At 45.0% G+C, this 26,750-nt stretch overlaps 1 protein-coding gene across 2 annotated transcripts in view; it reads left to right on the forward strand.

Moving 5' to 3' along the window:
- The window catches only part of MNT (MAX network transcriptional repressor), a 103,464-nt gene extending 76,917 nt beyond the window's left edge, over positions 1–26,547 (forward strand). For both annotated transcript variants that reach the window (XM_073565604.1, XM_073565603.1), the window contains 2 exons: positions 18,545–18,737; positions 19,478–26,547. In XM_073565604.1, the coding sequence (XP_073421705.1) occupies positions 18,545–18,737; positions 19,478–20,190 (906 nt within the window). In that variant the 3' untranslated portion in view covers positions 20,191–26,547. The remainder of the gene's footprint in view (positions 1–18,544; positions 18,738–19,477) is intronic.
- The last annotated feature ends 203 nt before the right edge of the window (positions 26,548–26,750 follow it).

A 26,750-nucleotide genomic window follows, 5' to 3' on the forward strand; every position in this document is an offset into this window, starting at 1 on the left:
TACTCACCATCACTTGTCACTTTGATCCCCGAAGCCAGTGTCATCTGTGGAAAAATATGAAAATAAGAAACAACCTATATACTCCCTGATCCGCAGAAATCCACGAGTGTCCCACGCCGATTTCCCGTGGAAAACAGCAGCATCAGCTGATGCGATCGCTCTCTAAGGGGCTCCAGGAATACAATGACGGGAGGTAGGTATCCTTCCGCACTGTATTCCTCCGCCACTGAAAAAAAAATAGTCCCTAGTCTCACTTTTGGCTTTGCTGTGTAAGAAAGTTCCCACGCAGCTTTTGCCATAAAGTGAGACCAGGGACTATTTTTTCTTTTACAGTGCGGAAGGATACCTACCACCCGTCATTGTATTCCTGGAGCCCCGTAGAGAGCGGTCGCATCAGCTGATGCTGCTGTTCTCCACGGGAGATCGGCGTGGGACATTCGTGGATTTCTGTGGATCAGGGAGTATATTGCTTGTTTTTTATTTTCATATTTTTCCACAGATGACACTGGCTTTGGGGATCAAAGTGACACGTGATGGTGAGTATGTACTGTTATATGTACATGTATGTATTGTATGTAGTATGTATGTATGTATGTATATTGTATGTCTGTAGTATGTACTATGTGTATATATAGTATGTATGTGATGTATGAATGTAATGTATGTAGTATGTATGTTGTATGTCTAGCATGTTGTATGTATGTAGTATGTATGTATGTATGTTGTATGAATGTAGCATATATGTATGTTGTATGAATGCATGTAGTATGAATGTAGTATGCATGTTGTATGAATGTAGTATATACAGTATGTAGTATGTATGTATGAATGTTGTATATATGTAGTATGTGTGTGTATATGTGTATATGTATGTGTATGTATATGTGTGTGTGTGTGTGTGTGTGTGTATATATATATATATATATATATATATATATATATATATATATATATATATTATAATATATATTTATTTTTTTACATTCAACACATTAGCCGGATGATGGGACTACTACTGTCCCATCATTGGCTAATGTGTCAATCACTGTCATTGTAGCAGGCATCGCCCGATGGGACTTGTAGTCCCATCGGACGATGCCTGCACACACACAAGACCCCCGGCAGGCCCGTACTGACCCCCTGGCAGCCGGCACAGGCCCCCGGCAGGCCCGTACAGACCCGCGGCAGCCGACAAAGGCCCGTACAGACCCCCGGCTGTCTGCGCAGACCGCGCATCATGATGGCATCATTTCAGCAGCCAATCACAGCCACAACAGTGGCTCATTGCATTATGGGGACTTCCGAATCCGGTATCCGATATTGAAAAAATATCGGTACTCGGTATCGGAATTACGATACAGCGAATATCGGCAGATACCCGATATTTGCAGTATCGGAATGCTCAACACTAATTAACAGACATGATATAAGATGGAACCTGTATAATAGCAGTGTCGTCTAGACATTGCTGTGCATTTTATTCATTTTATGGAGAGCTTTTGATGAGCTCACACCACTGATTGGCTGCTTTCTGTGTACAGAAAGCTGCCATTCAGGCTTTGGGGCAGGGTTATGCAAGCTCATGAATATGGAGGACTACATTGCAGCGGCTTTAGTAGTCCACTAGGTATATATAACTCGTACAGATAAACTATGATTTCAATAAAACTACAACAAGCAGCCCAGTAAGTGACATATCACTGGAATCAGAGTCTCTCTCTCTCTCTCTACATTATACTTATCCCAGATTAGGTGGAAAATAAACTGGTGACCGGTTCCCTTTTAACTTCAGTTATGAATTTCGGCTCCTGCTTCCTGTACCACTGAATAACAACTGGCTCCATAAACTGGGCATCACTGTCAGTCAGTGGCCGGGGGAGTTGCAGGTTATGCACACTGAGGACCCCTGTGCTTCTATCACGATGTTGCTGATAAATACTTTTGATTAAAAAAAACTACAACAGTAGAATCAGGGTCTCTGCCATTACTTTATCCTTCCCCTAGTGCAGCGTAAACCTGGTGACAGATACGCTTTAAATTCTGTCAATTTCAGCCCATACGCTGACTGTAAACTGCACATGTGGTGTGAATTTAGCCATAATTCTGTTTTCCAATCCATTTAGCCCCTAAAACAGAGACAACTAAAGAACACATAATCTCGTGCTGTGTGTTTTACGTGCTGAGGATTGTCAAGTGTCATGTTGCTTTGAATTTTAAAGCTGTGTGGGGGGTAGGAGGTTCATTAGCCAAGGATGCTTTCTGAGTCACGCTTTCTCAACGTTGGCTACATTAACCCTTGTACCGTAAAGAAGGTCGCCTTCCTTGACTGCTCAGTCTGCTCGTCATAGTGGTGACGAGAAAATATGGAAGATTAGTCTGGTTCGTAGCTGAACCATCTTGTTTGGAGCCGCCCCCAGCCTGCTTCTCCCTGCACTGCTAGAGGTGATTGACAGGTCTTTCCCATCGCAGGAGACCTGTCCGTCCCCTGCAGAGGAGTTGGACTAGTCTCCTCTCTGGGCAAATCTATTTCAAAGAAATCTATACCTAGCTGCAATCATACAGCCAGGCTTCGATTCATGCCGCTCCTGATTCTGAGCAGCTGCCTGCAAGCCTTACATCACCAAGCACAATGCCAAGCGTAGGATGGAGTGGTGTAAAGCATGTCTCTGCTGGACTCTGGAGGAGTGAAAATGTGATCTGTGGCGGTGATGGTCACTTCTCTATCTGGCAGTCTGATGGTTTGGTGAAGTCCAGGAGAACGTTACCTGCCTGACTATTGTGCTAACTGTAAAGTTTTGTGGAGGGGGGATATTATGGGGTCGTCTCTCAGGATGGCCTCGGCCCCTTAGTGCCAGTGATGGGAAATCTTCAAGCGTCAGCTTAGAAGATATTCATAAGACAATTGTAGCTCCCAACTTTGTATGAGCAGGGTTTTGTTCCCCATGACTGGTCCATATTGGTAGAGTTGGGTGTGGGGGATCTTGACTGGCCTGTATAGAGCCCTGACCTCAATCCAATCAAACACTTTGGGATGAACTAGATCTGAGATGGAGGGACTGGCCTCTCCTTCAACATCAGTGTCTGACCTCAAAAACTGTTCTTTCTGCAGGAAGGGGAAAAACTTTCCAAAATCTCGTAGAACACCTTCTCAGAAGAGCGGAAGCTGATAGAGCTGCAAACGGCGCCACCGACTCCTCTTAGGCTATGTGCACATGCTGCGGATCCACAGCGTTTCTGGCCCTGCCGGTCCGCAGCAGTTTCTGCTGCGTTGTACAGTACCATTGTTTTCAACGGTAATACCAAAAAACGCTGTGCACATGTTGCGGATTTGCTGCGGGTTACAAGCCGCAGCATGTCAATTCTTTGTGTGGATTCTGCTGCGGTTTCACACCTTATCCATCGTGAGGTGTGAAACCGCAGGTAGTTTGACCTGCGGATTTTTTAAAATCTGCGAGGAAAAATCCGCAGCACTTCCAACTATGTGTGCACATAGCCTTAAAGGGGTTGTCCACTACTGACAAGCCCTTCTCAATCACCATATTCCCCCTCGTGACTTTATATCAGCCTGTACTCTCTTCCGGGGGCCGTGTATCTCCTGTGATGTCACCTGAGCCCTGCAGCCACTTCTTTCTCGCTTCCTTCGGACATAGCTGACATCCCGAGGAGGTCAGACACCAGCGGCAGCTTTAACGTCTTCTTCTGGATGTCTGAGGGAAGCGGACACCGATAGGCTGCAAGGCTCACAGGAGACGCAGGCCATTAAAATGGCGCCAGCAACAAATTATAGGCCGGTGAGATTTTATGTGGGATAATATGGGGCTTGTCTGGGGAGACGACCGCTTTATCAGCCAGGACTGTAGCATGGGCGGTGAGCAGAGCTGTGGTGCTGTGGCAGTGTGTCAGGGCACATCCCCCCCATAGTATAACATCCGCCATATTACGCTTATCCCGGTCCATAATCGCTAGTTACCAGCCACTTAGTGCAGAGATCCCCCATAACTCTCTTGCCTGCACTGATTGGCTGCAGCTGTGTGATCGGCTGCAGCGGTGCGTGTATGAATATTTTCCCCGTGTCTGTGGGGTTGCCCTGTCTGTGCCGTATCGGTGCTAAGGCCTCGATTACACGGTCAGTGTTTCAGTTTTCTACCTCAGTATTTGTAAGCCATAACCCGGAGTGGGTGATACAGGAGTGGTGAGGGGTTTCTATTATGCTTTCCTCTGATTGCTCCTCTCATGGTTGTGGCTTACAGCTACTGAACGTGTGAGTGTGGCCGCAGTCATAAATCTGCGTGCAACATTAGCACTACAAGTCCCAGCATGGAGGCCGTCAGTCACACACTACTTGGCTGGAGATGCCGACCGTGCTGTCCGCCGGTGTCTCCCCGCAGCCGCCTGTGTGTCTCATGTGTGAGGAGGCGGTGGCTGAGGTCATGACGTCGTGTATGGTGTTTCCAGACGACTTGGCTCCGCCTACTGAGCGTGACTTCATAAGCCCCGCCCTCTGCTATCACGTGAGCGCGCCTAGAAAGAAAAAAAAAAAGTATGTGCGAGGAGCAGAGCGCGGGCGTCATCTCCGCCCCGCTCCACGTGCGCACAGAGCACATGGCTACCCCGAGCCGCTGACGTCAGCCGAGCTCAAGCCCCGCCCAATGGCTGATGCTCAAGGAGGGGGGGAGGGGGATGCGGCGCCAGCGGCCACACGAGACCCGCAACGCGTGTTGCTGTGTTTGAGGTCAGACTGGGGGTGGGGCCGCTCCATAGCTACGCGATGACACAGTAGTGATGGTGCTGCCCCCTGTCGGCGACACGGCGAACAGCGGCGCTGCTGTACTGCATGGAGATGGGGAATGACGTCGTAGTCTGCTTCTTTATGAAGGGATCGAATGGCGTGTAGTCCGTCATGGAACAGCCAGGGCGGGCGCAGGGAAGTGCACGATTACTACTAGTCGTCTTTGTAACTTCTAGTTGGGGCCACAGCTCCTCTGTCTGTCACCCCTACACCCTGACGGATCGTCCGCATCCGTCACATTCCGTCTAGGACATTCCTGTGGAGGCGTACACAAAACCTAGTTCAGGGCGAGGTAATGCTGCGCTAGAGGTTCCAGAAACAATACCGCGCCCGCATGGAATCCTGGACCCCAGCTTCTAGAAGGCTAAAGAATTCTAGAGCATGCAAATAATACTAACATACAGTGTGCGGAGAATGCCACCTTGTGGAGAATGCCGCCGTGTAGGGTGCGGAGAATGCCGCCTTGTGGAGAATGCCGCCGTGTAGGGTGCGGAGAATGCCGCCTTGTGGAGAATGCCGCCGTGTAGGGTGCGGAGAATGCCGCCGTGTAGGGTGCGGAGAATGCCGCCTTGTGGAGAATGCCGCCGTGTAGGGTGCGGAGAATGCCGCCTTGTGGAGAATGCCGCCGTGTAGGGTGCGGAGAATGCCGCCTTGTGGAGAATGCCGCCGTGTAGGGTGCGGAGAATGCCGCCTTGTGGAGAATGCCGCCGTGTAGGGTGCGGAGAATGCCGCCTTGTGGAGAATGCCGCTGTGCGGCGTGCGGAGAATGCTGTCGTGCGGGGAATGCCGCCTTGTGAATGGCGTGCGGAGAATGCCGCCTTGTGAATGCCGCTGTGCGGAGAATGCCAGCTTGTATGGTGCGGAGAATGCCGCCGTGCGGAGAATGCCACCGTGCGGAGAATGCCGCCGTGTAGGGTGCGGAGAATGCCGCCGTGTAGGGTGCGGAGAATGCCGCCGTGTAGGGTGCGGAGAATGCCGCCGTGTAGGGTGCGGAGAATGCCGCCGTGTAGGGTGCGGAGAATGCCGCCGTGTAGGGTGCGGAGAATGCCGCCGTGTAGGGTGCGGAGAATGCCGCCATGTAGAGTGCGGAGAATGCCGCCGTGCGGAGAATGCCACCGTGTAGGGTGTGGTGAATGCCGCCGTGTAGGGTGTGGAGAATGCCGCCGTGTAGGGTGCGGAGAATGCCGCCGTGCGGAGAATGCCGCCGTGTAGAGTGCGGAGAATGCCGCCGTGCGGAGAATGCCGCCGTGTAGGGTGCGGAGAATGCCACCGTGCGGAGAATGCCGCCGTGTAGGGTGCGGAGAATGCCACCGTGCGGAGAATGCCGCCGTGTAGGGTGCGGAGAATGCCGCCGTGCGGAGAATGCCGCCGTGTAGGGTGCGGAGAATGCCGCCGTGCGGAGAATGCCACCGTGTAGGGTGCGGAGAATGCCGCCGTGTAGGGTGCGGAGAATGCCGCCGTGTAGGGTGCGGAGAATGCCACCGTGCGGAGAATGCCGCCGTGTAGGGTGTGGAGAATGCCGCCGTGTAGGGTGTGGAGAATGCCGCCGTGTAGGGTGCGGAGAATGCCACCGTGCGGAGAATGCCGCCGTGTAGGGTGCGGAGAATGCCGCCGTGCGGAGAATGCCGCCGTGTAGGGTGCGGAGAATGCCGCCGTGTAGGGTGCGGAGAATGCCGCCGTGTAGAGTGCGGAGAATGCCGCCGTGCGGAGAATGCCACCGTGTAGGGTGTGGAGAATGCCACCGTGCGGAGAATGCCGCAGTGTGTAGTGTGAGGAGAATGCTGCAGTGTTTTTCCACCAAACTTTATTCTTCCATTCAACTTTCCATTACTATGCTTGGATACAGCACTCTGTGAACAGCCGGCTTCTTTAGCAATGACCTTTTGTGACTTAGGGCCCCGTTACACGCATCAATGTCCCAATGATCCCACCAACGATGCGACGTGGATGGGATCGCTGGGACATAGCTGATCGCTGGTGAGCTGTCACATAGACAGCCCCTCCAGCGATCAGGACCAGCGAGCACGCTGGTATGCAATGTAAACAGCGGGTATCTAAGAGCTGTAATTGTCCTGACCTGAAGAATCAAATTGCCGCGTTATCTTTGTCACACAACGTGCACCCCAAAAAATCACATTACAAAAAATAGCGTCATTATTTATTTTACCATTGCGCCCTGGTTTGGAGTTTTTTCACTCGCTCATCAGTACATTATATGGTAAAATAAATGTCGTTCTAAGCAAACACTCATCATGCAAAAAAAAAAAAAAAACACTCCTTCACGCGGCAATGTAGATGGAAAACTCAAAGTTATGGCTACAGGGAAAAAGGTCCGGGAAAAAAAATCGACTGATCATGAAGACGATATTAAAATATATCCATATTTGTCACGCAAAAAAAAAATTAAAATAACTAATTAATTTCTTTAAGCCTTTTCCATAGCAGTAAATCTTTTATCTTGCCATACTACTTTTCTGTTTGCATATATTTACATCCCCTTTAGCAGTAATGGTGGTAGAGCAATATCTGGTGGTCCGCCAGATGATCAGCTTGTGCGATCTTCTTTTCATGCTGTTTTTGGACTTGCAGTATGTAGAGGTCTCCTTTTTCAGTTTCCCCATGTTTCTGTGGCGGACATATCATTGGTGCAACCTCCAGGGGCCCAAGTGGCAAAAGGGGCCACTTCTACCTCCAAAACAAGTGGAAATGTTTATTATGATGAACGATTATTGTCCTTGCACAGAGGCCCAATTCTGTCTGTGCCCGCTCCTGCCGCCATACAAAGCGCTTCAGCGGAGGTGTACGGGTATGTGTGTGGTCTGCAGCAGCGTGGCATGTGCTCCGGATCTTGGCGTCGAGCTCTCTGTTTACTAGTAGAGAATCGCATCCCCGGGCAGCATGGCGTCTGTGTTCTGTTTGCGTAAATGGCAAAAGTTTAGTGCCGAGTGTGGGCGGCTGTATTAAATAGCTGGTTATCTGCCAGGTTTCTCGTTTCCACCACGGAATCTATGGAATGATGAGCAATGGGGAGATTAGACATATTTTTTTTTTTTTTTTTTTTTTTTTTTTTACGTCGGAAGAAGTAAAAGAGGAAATGTGAAACTTGATCTGTGGTGGCGAACTCTGCACATGGGGGTTGTAATGCAGAGAAACTAAATTCTGCCTTGGCTTGTAAACTGTAAAATGGCATTTTGCCTCATCTACTAGTAAAACTATATACCGGGACGGGTTTACAGTGGTGATAGAATAGCTTGTGTCGTGTTTAGGCGGTGAGATGATGCTCATTACTATACTGCTTTTTTTGGCCAGTATGTAGTTAATTTTATACCCTGCTATTCCTTTATTCCAATATCTGTAGGATGTCTATCAAATAAGATCAAAATGTCAGACTTCATCTGTTTCTTGGCTCCGTTATCCTTTCCAGAGAGATGACTGGACTAATTGACACGGTTCGGAGATATTTTCTCCGTTAACTTGTAGACAAAATAAGTATAAAAAACTTGAGAGGCCAATGGAAACTCTTCACGCAGCACCCCAGCAGATATTTTTATTTTCCCATCAGTTGGCCATCAGTAATGTATGTTCACTGTATGCATTGAAATACTTGCCCATTGCTGTCCTCTGCCGTTTACAGCGCAGCCCAGCGCCCTCTCCAGAATCATGTGACCGCAAATCTGACCGCTAGCTAACACCGCGGTCTCTGTGCAGAACAGAAGTCAATGATCGTTCCTTTCTTAATGTAAGTTTCTGAGGGCCTTGTTCTGAGTCTCACAAACTAACGGTTGGCTGTGTGAGTCGGCAAGAGAAGAGCTGCAGTCACATGATGCAGGAGAGGACTGGAGCAGCGCTGGAAACGGCAGCAGATAGCGTCGGGTAAGTATTGCTGATTGCTAACAAAGATCACAAAAAAAAGCATCAGAGTGGTCCCTTAACTAATGGGCTTACATCATTAAATGGATGGCGTAGGATGTGCATCACTATGGATGATACATCACTGCTGTTTAGCAGGACCCTGATCCAGCAGCTACATCAGTATTTTGTGGTCGCTGGACTCAAGGCCCTCTAACCTACCGGCTGGCATCCCTGACTCCTCTTCAGAATAGCCGACCTGACGTCATGTTGATAATTTTACATCGGACAGACTAACCAAAAGAGGATCTGTAATTCTGGCAGGTAGGAGGGCTTCTGTTCAACAACCACAAAATGCTGACGTGTCCGCTGGACCATGGTCCTACAAAACGATTTTGCTTTTTTTTTTTTTTTTTTTTTTTTATTGTCTAGTCATCTCACCAGGTAGAGAGATGGCAGCAGGATTTTTATTGTTGAGATATTGCCTGGTGCCCTTCTGGCCTTCTCTCTGTCGCCATGACAGACTGATATTGGGTCAACGCGTAGCCAGTGATAGGTTGAGCAGTCAATTAGAGACCAAAAAGTAGAGACCAGCAGGGAAACTGGAACAGCTAAGAATTGGTGAGGGTTTTTTTTTCAATGTCATTCTAATTTTTATTTATTATGTTTAATGCTTTTGTTCTATATAGTGCAATACAGCTGACCCGGCAGTCATGGGGGCCTTCACCAGGCCCTTGACCGTCATGATAACTTATTGGCACCCAAGCGATAGTGTTGTGGTGCTGAGAAGACGGCCATGGGAGCCTGGAATGCCACACCCGACAAACCATGCACCTTAGACACTGTTGTCGGAGATTTGACAGTGGCATTTACGTGGTTGGCTGCAGTGATGGGAGCTCAGCTCTTATCGCTACTGTCGATGCAGATGTTGGCTTTATAATAGAATTGGCATCTGTGGGGTGTGATGCTGCTTAGCTCCTGGGCCTTGTCCATATACCCACTCATCTCCTAAAATATCACTAGGATACGCCATCACTTTATGACCAGTCGGCGTCAGACCTCTTGCATCCCAAGTGATCCTGAGAAGGGGCAGCAGCAACACTGTGGCCCTGTGACTTTCTTCCAGCGCCATCCACATGAATAGACCATGCACATCAGGTGGCCTGGGCACCTCTATGCAAGAAAGACCGTGCAGGGGCCACAGCCCTGAATTACCTAGGCAGAAGTCAGCCCTACACCAAAAGTGATGGAATTCTAGCACTATGAGAGGGGAATGATCCTTTCAGCTTTATTTCCATAAAACCCCTGTCAGTTGCTCATCACTTGCTCCTAAGCAACAGACACAATCCCTTTTCATCATAAAGAATGTGGCCAGAATAACGATTTGCTGAGGAGACAGAGAAGCAAGTGACCAGACTTTTAAGAGGAATGATGGAAATCTCTGCAAGCCTGAAACTCTGTGAGCCTTTAATGGGGAGGCTTTCTTTAGCAGCATGGAAGTATTAGTAGTAGTATTAGGGGGTAGCGTGGGGCTCGTCTTTAGGGGGTGGCTTGGCTGTCCTCGGCTGAAGGTGCTTGTGGTTTGTTTGGTCTGCAAGGCATAATCGTATGCTGAGAGTTTACAGGCGCAGGATGTCTCATTGATTTTACTTGTTCGGCACACTGGAAAGGGAATAAGTGGGTCACTGCAGAAAAATCTTGCCATATAAATATATATTTTTAAATGATATATAGGACAAAGTAGGTGTTATGCTGTAGGTCTACAGATCGGCCCCTATGACGGTCAGACCAAGAATCGTGCTATCTGGAGAGGAGGGATTTTGGCCGGTTGGGGCTCCTCTTTCTTTGATGCCTGCCTGTCTCTTCACGTTGTAGGCTGACACTAGGCAGGAACGTTTGACAAGCTTATTTTTGCTCAGAAAAATGATGTAACTATAGTAAAGAAGTTTCCATGTTGCTGTCACCGCTCCTAGTGAACCATTACTGATCTATCATTAGAAACATCTTACAGTTTTGTACCCATAGGAATATCCATATAGAGGCATGGAAGCCGTTCTCCATGTCTTTACCTATGGGAATACTTTATTTCTTAGATAGTTACCTAAACCTGAATATGCCCTGCTGGCGCAAATTTGTTTTGAGGTGTCCAGATAGTTGAAGGCGCTTCATAGCAAAGATTAAACTCTGACCCCTTTGTAAAGCTTGATATGGCTACCATAACCTTTTACAGGATTTTTTGACCTTTTAATACTAATAACTTTGCATATCCTTAGTATAGGTCAGTAATATCTGATCAGCGGGGGGCTGCCTCCCGCCACCCCTTCATTCAACTGATTTGAAGAGATCAGAGTTCCTTGGTGGGTGCCGTGGCCCTTTTAATCACTTGGGACATGCAATATTGGTACTTGTTTTCTATGTGCCCTTCCCTGATCCCTTGGTCAGTTCCTCACACTTGTGTTTGTACGACCTGTGGAGAGGGGACCCCTGCACGGGTTCTTGCCAACTATTCGCCCCTTCACAGACAGGGTTGTGGAAGAGAAGAACAACAAAGAAATGACAGTCTGTTGGCTAAATTGAAGAAAGAGGTCTCTAGCTGTCGGTGACCTAGTTATAAAGCCAAGTACGAGGAGCTTATGTGATAAAGATCTATTCAATGAGAATAGATTTAGAAAATAATACTTAATGTCCCTGTGGCTCGGTGTTCTGTTTAATTCTCCCTTGGATAGAATACTATTTCTGCTTGGCCAGCAGAGAGAGAGATAGATATATATATTCCTTCCTACATAAGCACAGGACACAAGGTCAGACAGCCAGGGTTTCCTGGTGATACACCAAGTCCTAATTTATGTCAGGAAATTCCAGCTGTATCTATCGGTTGTCTATTATGTTCTTCTTCTTCTCGGTGAGCTCATGACACTTACTGTGACCTGATAGAGAAGGTGCTACTGCATAAAGCGGGTTTATTTCTTTTTTTTTTTTTTTACATATTCCACAAATTTTTTGTTTTTGCTTTTTCAGTTTTTATTTTATATTAAATATAACTATTAAAATGTGAACTAGAAGCAATATTTAGAGGAGTTAGTGAATATTTCCCCACCTCCAGGCTTCTGTATTTGATAGAACTTCACAAATCTGTGATAGATGTTTTATTACTATTATTTGTAAAGGTGTCCGCACACATTAGACGAACCTGGTCCAACCCCTCCGATATCATCTTGACCATCTAATTTGTAAAAGTAAAATTATCCCCTGATGCCAAATATGAGGGCATGGTGCAATGGATCAGGCATACTGGATTTCAATGTGTCCAATCTTTGTTCCTTAGGGTGATATTTTTGGACTCCTCCACGTCCAGCGAGCCTCCAGCGCAGATGTGAACATAACCTTTCATTACTTTTCTTTTTTGTTTAAGGGTATGTGCACACGCTGCGGATTCCTGCGTTTCCGGCCGCTGCGGACCCGCAGCTAAAAGTTTTAGCTGCGGTGTACAGTACCATTCAAATGAATGGTAAAAAAAAAAACGCTGTGTAGACGTTGCGGAAAAATCCGCGCGGATTTGCTGCGGTTTTGAAACCACAGAAAGAAGTGACATGTCAATTCTTTCTGCGGAATCCGCAGGACCAAACCGCAGGCAAAACCGCAGATAATCCGCAGGTCTTTTGACCTGCGGTTTATCTGCGGTTTTTGCAAAATCCGTGCGGATTCCGCAGCGTCTGCACACACCCTAATTTGTGTTGTTTTTTTTTTTTTTTGCTGTTGTTTTTTTTTAATGCTATGACTTTTTTTTTGCCATTTTCTAGTTTTTTGTTTTTTTTATTGCCATGTGACAGTACATTACCCTGTTTACATAGAACATTTCCAGTGTTAAATGATCACTCAATAGGATAAGGAATTTAACATGCCAAATCTTTTTTTGCCTACTATTGGCCATCAGAAGACTGACAGTATGTGTCAGATCGCCACTCATTCAATAGAAAAATTTGTGCTAAAATCACTCTGTAAACTCAGGAGGAAGGGAAAAAGTAAGAAAAGCTGCTGTTGGATCACTTAATAGGATTGACCATACAGTGAACAATGTACCCTATGTATTCTCTATAGCGCGCATTATTATTTTGCGGTAAACCTCCGGTCATTTACATTGGTCAGGGAAGACATTGTAACCCTGATCGGCGGGGGGTGGGGGGGGGGTTCAATCTTTCTTTCCAATAAAGGGTAATCCGAGGAAACCCAAATTGATGCAGTATTTATTCGTAAGAAGTAACTCAGCCGAGGCAGTTTCCAAGGCAATATCTCCGTTCTGTCTCCCTGGAAACGTGCTGGGATTCCGCCAATGGAACATGTCAGACAACCTCATGGTCTCTATAGACGCATTGTGAGCATTTACATTTCAGCACTTACAGTTGAGAGCAGAACCGGTTAATAAATAGCACGTTAATAATTGTAGCAAAATCTCATTTTGAACTTATTGATGAAATAGAAAACAAATGTTTGGACAGCGCGGCATTGTGATCTTCTGTCCTGAAGGGGGTGATAAAGGCAATGGAGCCCAAACCTTTATCAGGCTACGCTCCCACCATGAGGGTTTCTCGGAGTAAACTGACCTGCGGTGTTTATTTCAAATCCGCAACATGTCAGTTTCTCTTTCGGGTACGCCGAGTCTTATTTGCAGATTTTCCCCGTAAACTTGCACTAGATGCAGACAATTCGCAGGTAAAAAACACAAGTACGATTTTAGTACGGAAACGCAACAAAAACACATGTAATCCACACCTAAGTATATCAATAATTACGTCAAAGCTAAATACCAGGAAGTATCAAAAACAAAGCAGATTTATTTAAATCACGACATACAGACCAGAGGCAAAAACGCAGGGTTAAAAACATGCACTAGAAAAATCACAAGCAACCTTATCCACTTAAGGCCATGTTCACACGTTCAGTATTTGGAGAGTTTTTTTCGCATCAGTATTTGTAACCCAAAACATGGAGTGAGTGACAAATACAGAAGTGACACTGATGATTACCATATATGCTCGAGTATAAGCCAACCCGAGTATAAGCCGAGGCACCTAATTTTGCCACGGAAAACTGGGTAAGCTTATTGACTCTAGTATAAGCCAGGTATGGTCCCCTCATCCCTGTCTTGCTATATGTGGCTCCCCCGTCCTTCCCCTGCTGTATGCACGGCTAGGAGTCCTCCCCAGTGTATGCACGGCTCCCCCCTTCCTCCCCATCTTACTCACCCCTTCCTGGTGCGGTCTCTGCATTTCCCTGCTTCTCCGATGGGCTCCGGCGCCAGCAGCTTCTTCCTGTGTTCAGCGGTCACGTGACACCTCTCATTAAAGTAATGAATATGCGCTCCACGCCTATGGAAGTGGAGTCGTGTGCATATTCATTACTCTATTGAGCGGTACCACTGGACCGCTGAACACGGGAAGAAGCTGCTGGTGCCGGACACCATCTGAGAAGCAGGCAAGTGCAGAGAACGCGCCAGGAGGGAGTGAGTATAATGGGACAGCCGCCGGCTCCTGCCGCTCCCCCTCCCCCGCCGACCCCCTGGGACAATGACCCGAGTATAATCCGAGAGGGGGCACTTTCAGCCTAAAAAAAGGGCTGAAAATCTCGGCTTATACTTGAGTAAATATGGTATACTTTGTTTCTGACTGTTCTACAACTGGTTTTGACTTACAAATACTGCTGTAAAATACTGACTGAATACTGAACTTGTGATCGTAGCCTAATAAGTGCCAAAATTGTGCAGAAAATCTGCAACATCAAAAGCTCATGGTGAGAGCAGAGCCTTCTATGGGATGCACACCATGTCCGACTGGGGTGCCAAGGGCCCACCAGTAACCAACTCCGGGGCCCCAGTATTCAGCCTCAATCAAATAGGACATTATCCTCAATCACAAATGTATATATCAAAATGAATGAGATGCTGCCTTTATCAGTACATAGTGATTCAAGTATATTGTGCCAAGTACTTCTCATATAAGAGGGTGGTGGCCGACTCCTGCACAGGGGCCCACCGGAGGATTCTCGTGTGGGCCAGACCAAGTCTGGATACACAGTATAGGATGATGGCTCAAAGGTACATAGATTCCTAATCTAAAAAAAAAATATATTTTTACCATATCCTTCTACATAGCCGAGAATGGTCGTCTGTGCTATTTTACGTAACAAAATGAGGTGAATGGAGGTAGATGTATAAATCACAAGTGCTTCAGGTCAATAAACCAAATGTAGTTCACAATCACGTTGTGTCCAGAGCATTAACGTGTCGCGTCTAAAAAGTGCCCTGAAAAGGGAAAATAAACAGTGTTACGACCACATGCACATTGTGTAGTCATATAGCCAAAGAACACGGAATTAATAGTCCCGGCCATCCAATTAAGAGACGTAGGAAATAGAGGAAGGATTGATGACTTCTGTAGACATCATTGCCATTCGGTTCAGTGACGGTTGTTCTTTAGGATTTGAGAATTGTGACAGATCGATTATTACAGATGTGCTGTGTGACCGTGTCGCTGGAAACACTGTGATTATTAGGCACACGCGTTACATCACTTCCAATTCTTCTCCTTAAAGGGAATCCATCATCAAAAAATGACCTATTTTACTGTTTTTTGTTTTGATTTTGGGCTTGGTCTTTAAACCAAAGACAGAACAGTTACTTTTCAAGTCTTGTAGGTTTCTACAATTCCAGCATAGTTTGTATATCCAGAAGGCGCCCGCTTCTGGTCTCTGGTAACTATTTTGAATATTTTCCATCCTTACATGACCACCGCCCCCTAATGCAAAGGTCATCAAGTGCAAACTGCTGTGACTAGTCATTTCCTCCCACTGGGAGGTACTTACCCTTCGACCATGTTTACCGATGAAACTGACCGCACTGTGGATGCCAAGATATTGCCCTGATTGAACAGGCGTAGCTAGGCTGTCCTTAGAGGCTATTGTAACATGAGTGACGACACACTAAGACTGAATTCAGACTACATTCAGGCCCCCAATACTGGCTCCATAGGGGGCTTCTATCTGAACCAATGAAAAACCACATTCAATAGTGCCCCCAGCTAAGTCATAGACCTATTTTAGACCAGCAGAATCTAAAATGTGCAAGTTGAAAGCTTGTGATAATTTTTAGACAGCGTACATCTTTAAAGCCGGACATAATGTAGTCTACTATAACACTGGTTTGCGTTTTTTGTTACTCCGTTTGCCTGACTGACGTCTACGGCTTTGTATTCAGTGAGTCTGAATCCCTTCTTTCGTTGGGTTCCAAAAGGAAACCCACGGAATAAGGAATGGAGGCCCAGACATGGTCTGAAGCCAATCTTACTTGGTACAAATGGAAAAATGAAGTTTATATTATATTTTGTTAGCCGGGCACCTCCTGGGGGTTTCATGCAGACTCCAAACAAGCACTCAATGTATGGGTTCCTTTTTTTTTTTTTTCCCCAAATCTGTTCTTTTTGGAAATTTTAATGCAAAAATTTCAGTCAGCAGTCGGTGAGATGACATTCCCGGTAATATGTGGGTTTTTCTTAGTATTTGCCATTTTTTTTCTGATGGAGGAGCCGATGTGCTTTGAATTTTTGCTTAGATTTTTCTTTTTTACTTCTACAACATACATGGTTCTGGATAACCCGGTATCACTTTTTTTTTTTTTCTCTTGTAATCCTCAACTTTGGGTGAACAGGGCTCTGCGCCCGACATGCCGCTCCGAGCACATGGATGAGGGCTGTTGGCACGCTGGTTGGTGTAAGCCTTACATGGAATGCACTCACGCAGGGGGCAGAGCTTGCTCCTGGCACCAGTCCAGTTCATTTCCCGGCAAAAAAAAAAAAAAAAAGAGCAAGAGGCTTAAGGGAGGGCCGGCATATTTGAGAGGGATTGTGACGTGCTCGCTGACACGTGTGTGTCTGTCCCCACTGAGGGATGGCAGTCTTAAAGGAGCAATGCTGTAGTCATTCAGTGCAAGACAGTCTCCGCTTCTGTGTGGCACAGTTTTTGGTCATTATTTTTGGACAGGACTATCTTATTATACTTCTGAGTAGAGGCTTTTCTTCTCAGCTTGGAAAACATCTTTAGGGTATGTGCACACGCTGCGGATTCTGCTGCGGATCTGCAGCAGTTCCGCAGACATTGTACAATACAATGTTAGCCAATGGGATTTCAGATCCGCTTTGCACATGCTGCGGATTTTTCCGTGCAGATTTGCTGCGGTTTTAAATCCACAGCATGTCAATTCTTTCTGCGGATTCCGCAGCGGTTTGCCACCTGTTCCATTGTCCAGATGTCAATCCGCAGGGAAAACCGCTGGCAAATCCGCAGGAAAACCGCAGGTCACTTCACCTGCAGTTTTACCTGCAAATCCGCATGGAAAAATCCGCAGGTGAATCCGCAGCGTGTGCACTCACCCTTAAGGCTCAGGGGACCCAACTTCTCTCTCCTCTGGTATGCTTGATCATATCAAAGGAGAGAGAAATGAATGGGAAATCTGCCTTTTTTTTTTTTTTTTTTGTCATTACAAGACTGGGTATGGTAAAAATCGACCCGAATCATGTTCTCCGATTTTCCAACACTGGGGGAGGGGGGGCGCTGAACCATTATTTCTCAGCGTTGTTAAAAACTGGCACTGAGGAATAAGTACCCTTAACTGAGGCCATTAAAAGGCCTATCGGTGGTCGTTAAGGGGTTAAAGGGAATCTTTCAGCAGGTTTTTGCTTTGAAGCTGAATCCAGCAATGTAGCAGTTAGTTAAACCTAATCAGAAGTTTTAGATGTAGCAATACAGCAGAGCCGAGGACCCTGCGCCTGCTTATATCAGACTGTGTATATACAATGTCCATAAATGGTGAGCTGCCGATCACAGGATAGGGCGTGTTGGACCAGGGCTCATGCGACCAGTTAGTACCAGTAATAATAAGTTCCTGGTGCTAAAACAATCATTGTAAGCAAACAAAACTTTGGAGCTTGATAAGAGAGGCATCACTGAAATCTGTGCTTTAACCCCTACCTCATGCTTTCTTCAGATCACATAGCAAAAACCTGCTGACAGATTCCCTTTTAATCCATCAAGACTTTTATATCTTCTATCTGTCGCTACATTACTGAGTGGTTACTATTTTCATGCATACACGAATGTGGTGTCAAGTTCTCTAGGCTTTTGATAGAGCCCTTAAGGAGCTACTGCCTCCTATGTTGTTTCCTTGCCTAGCACAAGCCTCTTTATCTTGATTGGTAGATCTGCCCGTGTGACGCCCGGTGTCAGGGAAGGAAATCGGACATTGAGCTATCAATCAAAAGGCTGATTCTAAGCGGAATCTCCCTGAGGAGGCAGAGGCTCATTAATTGCTCTGTCATGCAAAGAACCACCTATCAAGTAATTTGCCAGTGAATGAAAGTGCTAATGTCTCAAGACTGCAGCAGCAGATAAAAGATATATGAAGGTGTCAAAGGATTTTCATGTCAAAGTCATGTATGCCCGTGTATGTGGTTGGGGGGGATTGATCTTACCGACATATTCCCTCTAAACACTGGCAGACCCAGTAACTTGCAAATTCTAATTATGAATCAAATAGAAACTCGATAGAACAGAGGAGCTATATATTATTTTGTATCATTTTAATTTTCACGAATGAAGTGATTCTCACATTAAGGTTTCTTCAATTCTACTTAACCAAAATGAAATATGCTTTGGAGATATTTCCGACCACGTTTTATTGCTTGTTTAAGCTACTCGTCTGATGTAGCTTTTAGCATTCCAACTAAATGGTCAGATCTGCTTCCATTCTTGCTGGCATACAAACACGATGTTCTCCATAACCATTAGACTTCTCACTTTTTATTTATTTTAGTGCATACTCAATGGAAATTTTTATATAATTATTTTCTTGGTTTTTAGAGTCTTAAAAGGAAAGAAAAGGAATATGAACACGAAATGGAACGTCTGGCGAGAGAGAAAATCGCCACTCAGCAGCGGCTGGCCGACTTGAAAAATGAACTCAGCCAATGGATGGATATAATGGAGATTGACAGAATTGTACGTCAGACAGTTCAGCCAGAGGATGACCAGGCTTCTACCTCAACTGCCTCAGGTAGATTTTCATATATTAGCCGCAGTGCTTTGCAGAAGATATTGGCACTGTCCCCATTGGGGCTCACAGTCTACATTCCCTATCAGTATGTCTTTGGAATGTGGGAGGAAACATGAGAACCCGGAGGAAACCCACCCAAACACGGGGAGAACATACAAACTCCTGGCAGATGTTGTCCGGAACCCAGGACCCCAGCACTGCAAGGCTGCAGTGCTAACCACTGAGCCACCGTGCTGCCCAAAACATGCCTTTCACAGATTCCTGTGCATGTATCGCTTGAAAGGTTCCTTTTCTGTATGTTACATGCATTAGCTTTGCATGTGTCCTTACGTGGCTGTCCACTACTGCACAATCCCTGCATTAAAATGAAAAGAAACTGCAAGTGCTCAGACACTTCTCTATTGGGACTGATAACTCTTATATTACTGTACATTTAGTTAACAAGCCATTTCTGGGGAAACCTTTCCACGGTCTGTACCTTCTAGTATTGATGGCTTGCTTCATTATATAAGGCTCGCTCCACCAGCTGCTGCCCTCTATAGGCTGTTCCTGAGAATTGCAGGCTACAGGTCGTGGTGTGCAAAGTCTGTCAAAACCGAAGCTGCTGTCTCCTCACTATATGCGATGAATGGCTACAATTGATCTTGTCTGTAAATGTATAGTAAGAATGGATCTAGATTATATAAATTCTTTATTTTATTTATTTTTTTTTTTTAACTTCATTTGCTTCCGTCTTTCAGAGGGTGAAGACAACATTGATGAGGACATGGATGATGATAGACCGGTGAATACTTTACAGAAACGTCAACAGCCGGAGCTTCTGAAGATGGTACCATCCAGCGCAGCTTCCCACAATCATCATTCCACGGTGTTGCCTCAGCACGTCTCCATTCAGCAGAAACAAGTCCCCTCTCCTCATGCACAGCCTCTCTCCAGCCAAGCGCTGGTCCCACCTCAGGCCTTGGTGCCGGCACAGACTCATATTGTTGCTGCTTCAACGGTGCAGTCAACGGTAATAGCCCACACGGCCACCACTCATGCCTCTGTCATCCAGACTCTTAACCATGTCATCCCAGGGCCGCAGACAAAGCACATTGCTCATATTGCACCTTCCACGTCAAGCCCTGTACAGCTAACCACTGCTGCTCAGCCAATCGGCCACATCACTGTGCACCCAGCTGCCATTAATCATATGACCCATCTTGGCCCGCAGTTGCCCATCTACCCCCAATCTGTTGCAGTAAGTCAGCCTATGATGAGCCACATTGCTCACACCATTTCCCATCCACAAGTCAATGGAACCACAAATCTGGGTCCGCCTACTGTCATGGCAAAGCCCACTGTAGGAGCCCAGGTGGTCCACCATCCCCAATTAGTTGGGCAAACTGTCCTGAACCCGGTGACTATGGTAACTATGCCATCATTCCCTGTAAGCACTTTGAAGCTAGCCTAATCATTAAAAAAAAAATATGTAAGAATTAATTAAATAAGTTAAATTATCCACCGGACAACCGAAACTCCATACATTCCTATCCAGTCATGTTCCAAGGAAGATGAGACGCTTCTTTACAAGGTTCTGGTCCACATTTTAATTGGCTTTGGAAAAGACATCATGCTTTATGATATAGGCCCATAGACGATAAACCACCAAGGGCCCGATATACTGGATTTTTACCATTCTCATTGTGACTGTCACCCATAATGACTTTTCATTTACTCCTACCAGTAATCAGTGAATAGAGGACGAGACGTTAATTTTTTTACCCGCTACTCCACTCTCACATATTTTATTTTATTCTGTTTCTTTGGTAAATGTGTATTTGTAACATACAAAATCGGTGACCTCTTTCTAGTATAAGAAATTAAGTTGGAAACAATAAGCATAATGTCGATTTATAATGTTATGGAGGTGACCGCCGCAGAACGTATACACTAATAAAAGAACAAAAAAAAACACTTAATTTTTTTAAGTAGCTGAAAAGAAATTAAAAAAAAAAAAAGCAACAACATTATTTTAGTGGTGATTACAACATACATTTTTGCAACAGTAGAGATATTTGGAAAGGGGCTAATAAAAGACTTTTCTGTAAGTAATTTTTTATAATGGGGTTTGCTCTAAGCAATCAATCATGTATTTAGCTATTTTTTTTGTTGTTTGAAGCGATAAAAAAAATCCACCACCTGCAGAAATTTATTTTTAATTTTTCATATATAGAATTGTCCCTCTTCGCTTGATTCTTAGTAACTACTACTTGAAGGGGTTGTCTCACAGACCACATCGCCTATCCATGGGATGGATGATAAATTAGCGATTGCTGGTTTATGGCTACTGAGACCCTTATTGATCTTAGAAGCAGAGGGTCCAAAGTTCCCTGTGTGAATGAAGTGCTAATGAGAATATGTGACTACTGCTCCATTAAAGGGTTACTCTGGTTATTAAATCAGTAAAATTGCAGAGTGCTTGAAAAAACAAGAAACTTTGCAATTTACGTGTTATTGTAAATTTTTCTCCTTTCTGTAGAGCGGAGGGTTTTCAGCTTTTATTTATTTTTTTTTTTTTTACTTCTCGTTGCCTGGGTTATTGGCCAGTGATGCAGTTTATCTGAGGTGGCTGATCTTCTAAGCAACAAAGCGCTACTCTGAAGCTTGCTCCCGGGATTGTTGTATCTGACCAGCTTCAATGCCACTGCGCTCAACTGATGAGCACAGAGCTCGGTGCTACTGGTCTGAGCCATCAAGCAGAAGGCTGGGGAGCGGCTTGCTCCTGAATAATCGAGGATTGTTGTATCTGGCCAGCTTCAATGCCACTGCGCTCAACTGATGAGCACAGAGCTCGGTGCTACTGGTCTGAGCCATCAAGCAGAAGGCTGGGGAGCGGCTTGCTCCTGAATTATCTGGGATTGTTGTATCTGGCCAGCTTCAATGCCACTGTGCTCCACTAAAGAGCAAACAGCTTGGTGCTACTGGTTTGACCCATCAATCAGCAGCATACCGCTACCAGCAAGCGGAAGGCTAGGGTGCGGCGTGCTCATGAATAATCGGGGATTGTTGTATCTGGCCAGCTGCAATGCCACTGCGCTCCATCAAAGAGCATTCAGCTCTGTGCCACTGGTCTAAGCCATCAATCAGCAGCATATCGCCCCCAGCAAGCAGAAGGCTGGGAAGTGGCATGCTCCTGAGTAACCGGGGATTTTTGTATCTGGCCAGCTGCAATGCCACTGTGCTCCACAGAAGAGCACACATCTTGGTGCTACTGTTCAGAGCCATCAATCAGCAGCATACCGCTACCAGCAAGCAGAAGGTTGGGGAGCGGCGTGCTCTGAATAACGTTCTTGGGATGTACCCTTTAACTGTATAACTCCTATAGACAGTTATAGGAGCAGTGGTCATGCATGCAAACTAGCACTTAATTCACAAAAGGGATTTTGAAGACCCTGTTCTCACGATTAGCACTGTTTATGGGGCAACCCCTTTAAAGATGTACTCTCATAGAGTTCATTTTAAGTAAATATAGTTAATATATCTGTAATATGTAAAATAAGAAAATGATAGTGTGAGCACGGCTAAGGCTCTTTATCCTCTATGTGAGCTGATTCAGCTTAACTTGAACAATGGGATGGGTTGCCTAAGTATTTACTGCCTGACAACCCCTTCTGGAGCTGTTAGGCTATATATCCATAGCATCCATATTGTCTTTAGCTTCAAGTCAAATTTATCCTGTGCTAAAAGCTGAAAAGAGCAAAAGCAACTTGGCCACGGTATTTCCACCTTATGGCTGTGTGCACATGGAGTCTTTATGGAGCAGAAACTGAAAGGAAACTTGTCAAAACGCCTCAAAAACTTTGGAGTTTCTGCTATAAAAACTCTTCAAGAAGACTCCATGTGCACATAGCCAGTCTTAGAATATTAATCAAATTTTTTATATAAAATAAATGCACAGAAAACCTCTACAATAAGCTGTGATGGGTTCCTATAGTCACCCTTTATAATATTATTATTAGGGTTATGATTTTTCATACATTTTTTTTGATGCACACTAAGACTACTTCAGGAGCCAGAACCAATACATGAGGTATGGGATATGGTAACATCGGCAAGGATAGGCAAAATGTCAAACTCTATTTTTATATAGGAAAATGATTATTAAAAGTTCTTTTGTGCCGCAGAATTAAAGTGTGTGCTCCCGGTGTGTAGCATGTGGCAGGTCGGGTCCTAGCGATCCCAACTAGACGGAATCACGGATTACATAGAGGACACCCGCAGACCAGGAATGTGTGTCTGGCGAATGTGCAGCCCTGTGGTCCTGACATATGCTCTTCAAGTTGCCATGTATATGCCACCTAGCAAACAGCCTTCCATCCACCAATTCCTGTATAGCCTGCAAGTTGTAGTCAGAAAATATAGCATTAATAAGGATTGTTCATCTACATTGTAGGAAAAGTCTGTGGCGGAGTTATTTGCTGTCTAATTAAAGTAATTTTTCCCATTTCAGTTAATAATGCCTTCACTTAGAGGTGTTTTTTTGGGCACAACATTTATTTATTTTACTAAGGCTTCTTTTACACTTGCCGTGTTTTTGCGGGCCCAATAGAGTTCTATGTTGCTGCAAAAACGGGCCATAAAAATTAGTCGGAGCGCCCTATGGGCGTGAGGGCTGTATTTACGACCGTGAAAAAATATTGAGCCTGCTTGCCTAGTGTGTTGATTTTGCGGTACACCATGAAGACCGTATTTGCGGAACGCTGTATTTTAGAGTTCTGCACACTGTGAAGACCAGAAAAAAATGGCACAGGAGAAAGGTAGGATCCTTTTTCTGAGGTTTTTATTTTTTTATTCCATTATTGACAATTTCCAGCTTTTTTTTTTTTTTCAATTTAATTTACAATTTCCTCCCCCCACACTTTTCAAAACGGCGATCCGAGAAGATTTTTGTGACCCATTTTTGCGGCAGACCGTGAAAATTACGGCAATCCAGCCCACAAAAAAGGACCACAAAAACGGGCCGCAAAAAACACTGCAAGTGTAAAAGAAGCCTTAGGTAGAAAATCCAAGCAAACACAGGGAGAAGATACAAACTCCTTGCAGATGTTGTCCTTGGTGGGATTTGTACCCATCGATGCCAGCACTGCATGGATCTCGATACCAGATCGGTGGGGGTCTTGCTGATCAGCTGTTATTGCTCATTGGTCGCTGGATGTAAACACTTGGAATAGAACCGCATAGGGCAATGAAATTCTGGTTATCAATACTTTATGCCATCGTTTGGCTAGGTCATCAATATCAGATAGGTGGGGGTCCAAAAAAGAGCACCATTTAATGTATAGCTGCCTCCGCCAGGTATGTGCTCTGCAGAAGTCACTATACATTGAATGGAGTGGTTCTTTGCAGTTGCATTCAAAGTGTTCACATCCCGCGGCCAATGACCAAATGACAGCCGATCAGTGAAGAGTGTCGGCGGACCCCCAGCGATCTGATATTGATGTCCTATCCCAAACCTTAGTCATCAGTGTCTTGTGCCCAAACGACCCCTTTAACAATCGCAGGTGATTCAATCTCTTGGCCCTCCATTGATGCGGACAGTGAATGGGGCACAGTACTTTTTTTTTTTTTTTGTTGTTGTTGTGTGTGCCCTTTCCTTTCCTCCCGACGGTGTGTATCACTCTCAATGGCTTGGGCACGGATTCAAGGGACGCTTACGTCCAAATGTCACTGGACCACGCATCTTCTGTCGCTAGTGTCATTCCCTGTTGCTGCACTCTGTAGAGGTTCCTGGTTTCTGTCGATGGCATGTAGGACATGCTGCCATGGAGAGTGATATCACCTAATATGATAGAAATACTCTTATTTAAAGAGACTCTGTCAGCACCGACTGTGAAAACCAAGTACAGCTGCTCGGTGCACCATTGCGGGGCCAATCCTTTAAATACAAGCAGGTGAGAAGGCGACCATAAATGTTTGGCCACACTTGCACCGAGCTCCTGTACTTAATTTGAACAGTAATCCACAGCTGACAGAATCCCTTTAAAGAGATGTCATAGAAAAGAAAAATATAATTTTTCCCCCTATAAATGGCGCCAGTTGTGTCCATGGGTCATGTTGACTATAAATGTGGATGTTTTCTCACACCAGACCCAACCAATGCACTGAAGCTTCTCTGTTTCTGGAGAAAAAAACCCCCAGATCAACTCTCTTCATTTGGATGATTGCTGTATTTTGCCCATATACCTCTCCTTTCCATCTTGCGCATAGCGCTTTTAATGGGGCACCAACTGTACAAATCTATCGTACCTGGTGGAATTAAAAACACTATTCCAGCCTTCAAGTTGAATAGTGGCTGTCTGTAGTGTTCTACAATGTGATTATTCACCCCATGATCACTACTTTACCCCCCCATATTACTTTTTTCTAGAATCATGTAAACGCACCATATTACTACTACAGGTCCATATTCCTAGTAGCCAAAATGGCACAAGAAGCATTTTGCTTTGATCCTATTGAAGTCCTGAAAGAATACACCAAACTCGCAGTGTGAGTGATGTGTATTCATTGGGAGAGCAGTCGCCCACCACCACCGGTCTCCGCACCCCTACCCTAGCCGTAAGTGGAGTGACTGCAGAGCGAGGCGATGGTGGAAGGGGTCCTCCTTAATGCATTGATACTTTATTTATGGTGTATTCGTTCCCTATTTTGCTACTACATTTTGGCTGCTCGGGCCGGGAGCTATAATTCGATGTTCTTACGTGGAGCAGAATATTTAGCAGATAGATCAGCTTCCATTTACTATTCTTTTGAATGTTATTGCTATTTATTATTACCCCTGTAAATGTTTCCATCCTTGTGTCACAGAACTGCCTTATAGATTATGCGCTCATGCAGCATCACTGAATAACAAATTGAGCATGTATTATACCAGTGCGGAATAGTCGCCCAAAGTAACTACCGTATACTCCTGCGCCATGCACAATGGGATATAGTAGGAGAGTCGCTAAAGGACTGACCCGTAGCGCCACCCATTCTAAATCGGCATATGACTTGGTACATTTTAACTACAAGCACTGAAGATTTCATCCTTTTTATGTGGAGTTTGTGCCATTATTTCTTTGTAACTTATTTATTTTGTATACTGTTTTCATTGACAACTAAAACTCATGTTAATAGTTTTATCTTCAGATTTTATATACACCTCGCGTGGGTCCAGATGGGTCCCGCCTCGAGGAGTTAGAATAATTAAACTTTGTACATAAAGGCATTATTATTATTCTCTTGAAATGTTGTAAAATTACAATTAAGTAGAGGCTTTGTGTCAGGCATGAGAGTGTATAACAATGCAAATCATTTTATCAGAATTGTGTTCAATGTGACAAAAATGTGTTCATTTGGTTTATTATACCAAATACAGATAATTTGACTTCTTACATAATATCTATATTTATAAAGGGTATTTTGGGCGTTCTTCATTTCTAAGACGTTATTCCAAGTATTATGTGCATAAACAGACCCTATACTTTCTTTTGTTTTCCCAGGCCAGTAAACCTAAGAAAAAAACCAAAAAGACTTGTTACTCTCTGATATATAGCAGTTACCATGTCATCATGACTATTGTTGAAACTGAATGGCGTATATGCACTTGTAATATTGGTGCAAGCTGTTGTTCTGTGTCTACCATATGAGGCTTATACAGGAATGTTGCATATGTAAAATAACTTTCTTTTTAGGTTTCTTGGTCTGGCATCACAGTTTTTTCTTTTTTCCGACAGATGATTCTCAAATGATTTTATAAAAAAAAAAATAAATAAAATACTTTTTATTATTTCAGCTTCCTGATGCTTGTCTAGTTTAGCCTCCCGGAGAACAGTGTTTTGCATTAATGGGGGTTAAAGAGGGCCAAAAGAAAAATGATGGCGCTTCTTTAAGAACGGAGGCCGCCATTCATCAAGACTGGCCTTGATAAGGGGACATGGTAGAGTCAGACGAGCCTGATTCATCAAAGGGGGTCTCAATCTGAATGTTTGC

Source organism: Dendrobates tinctorius, unplaced genomic scaffold (genome assembly GCF_039654945.1).
Source record: "Dendrobates tinctorius isolate UK_male_01 unplaced genomic scaffold, ASM3965494v1 ptg000016l, whole genome shotgun sequence".
Taxonomy (NCBI): Eukaryota; Metazoa; Chordata; class Amphibia; order Anura; family Dendrobatidae; genus Dendrobates; species Dendrobates tinctorius.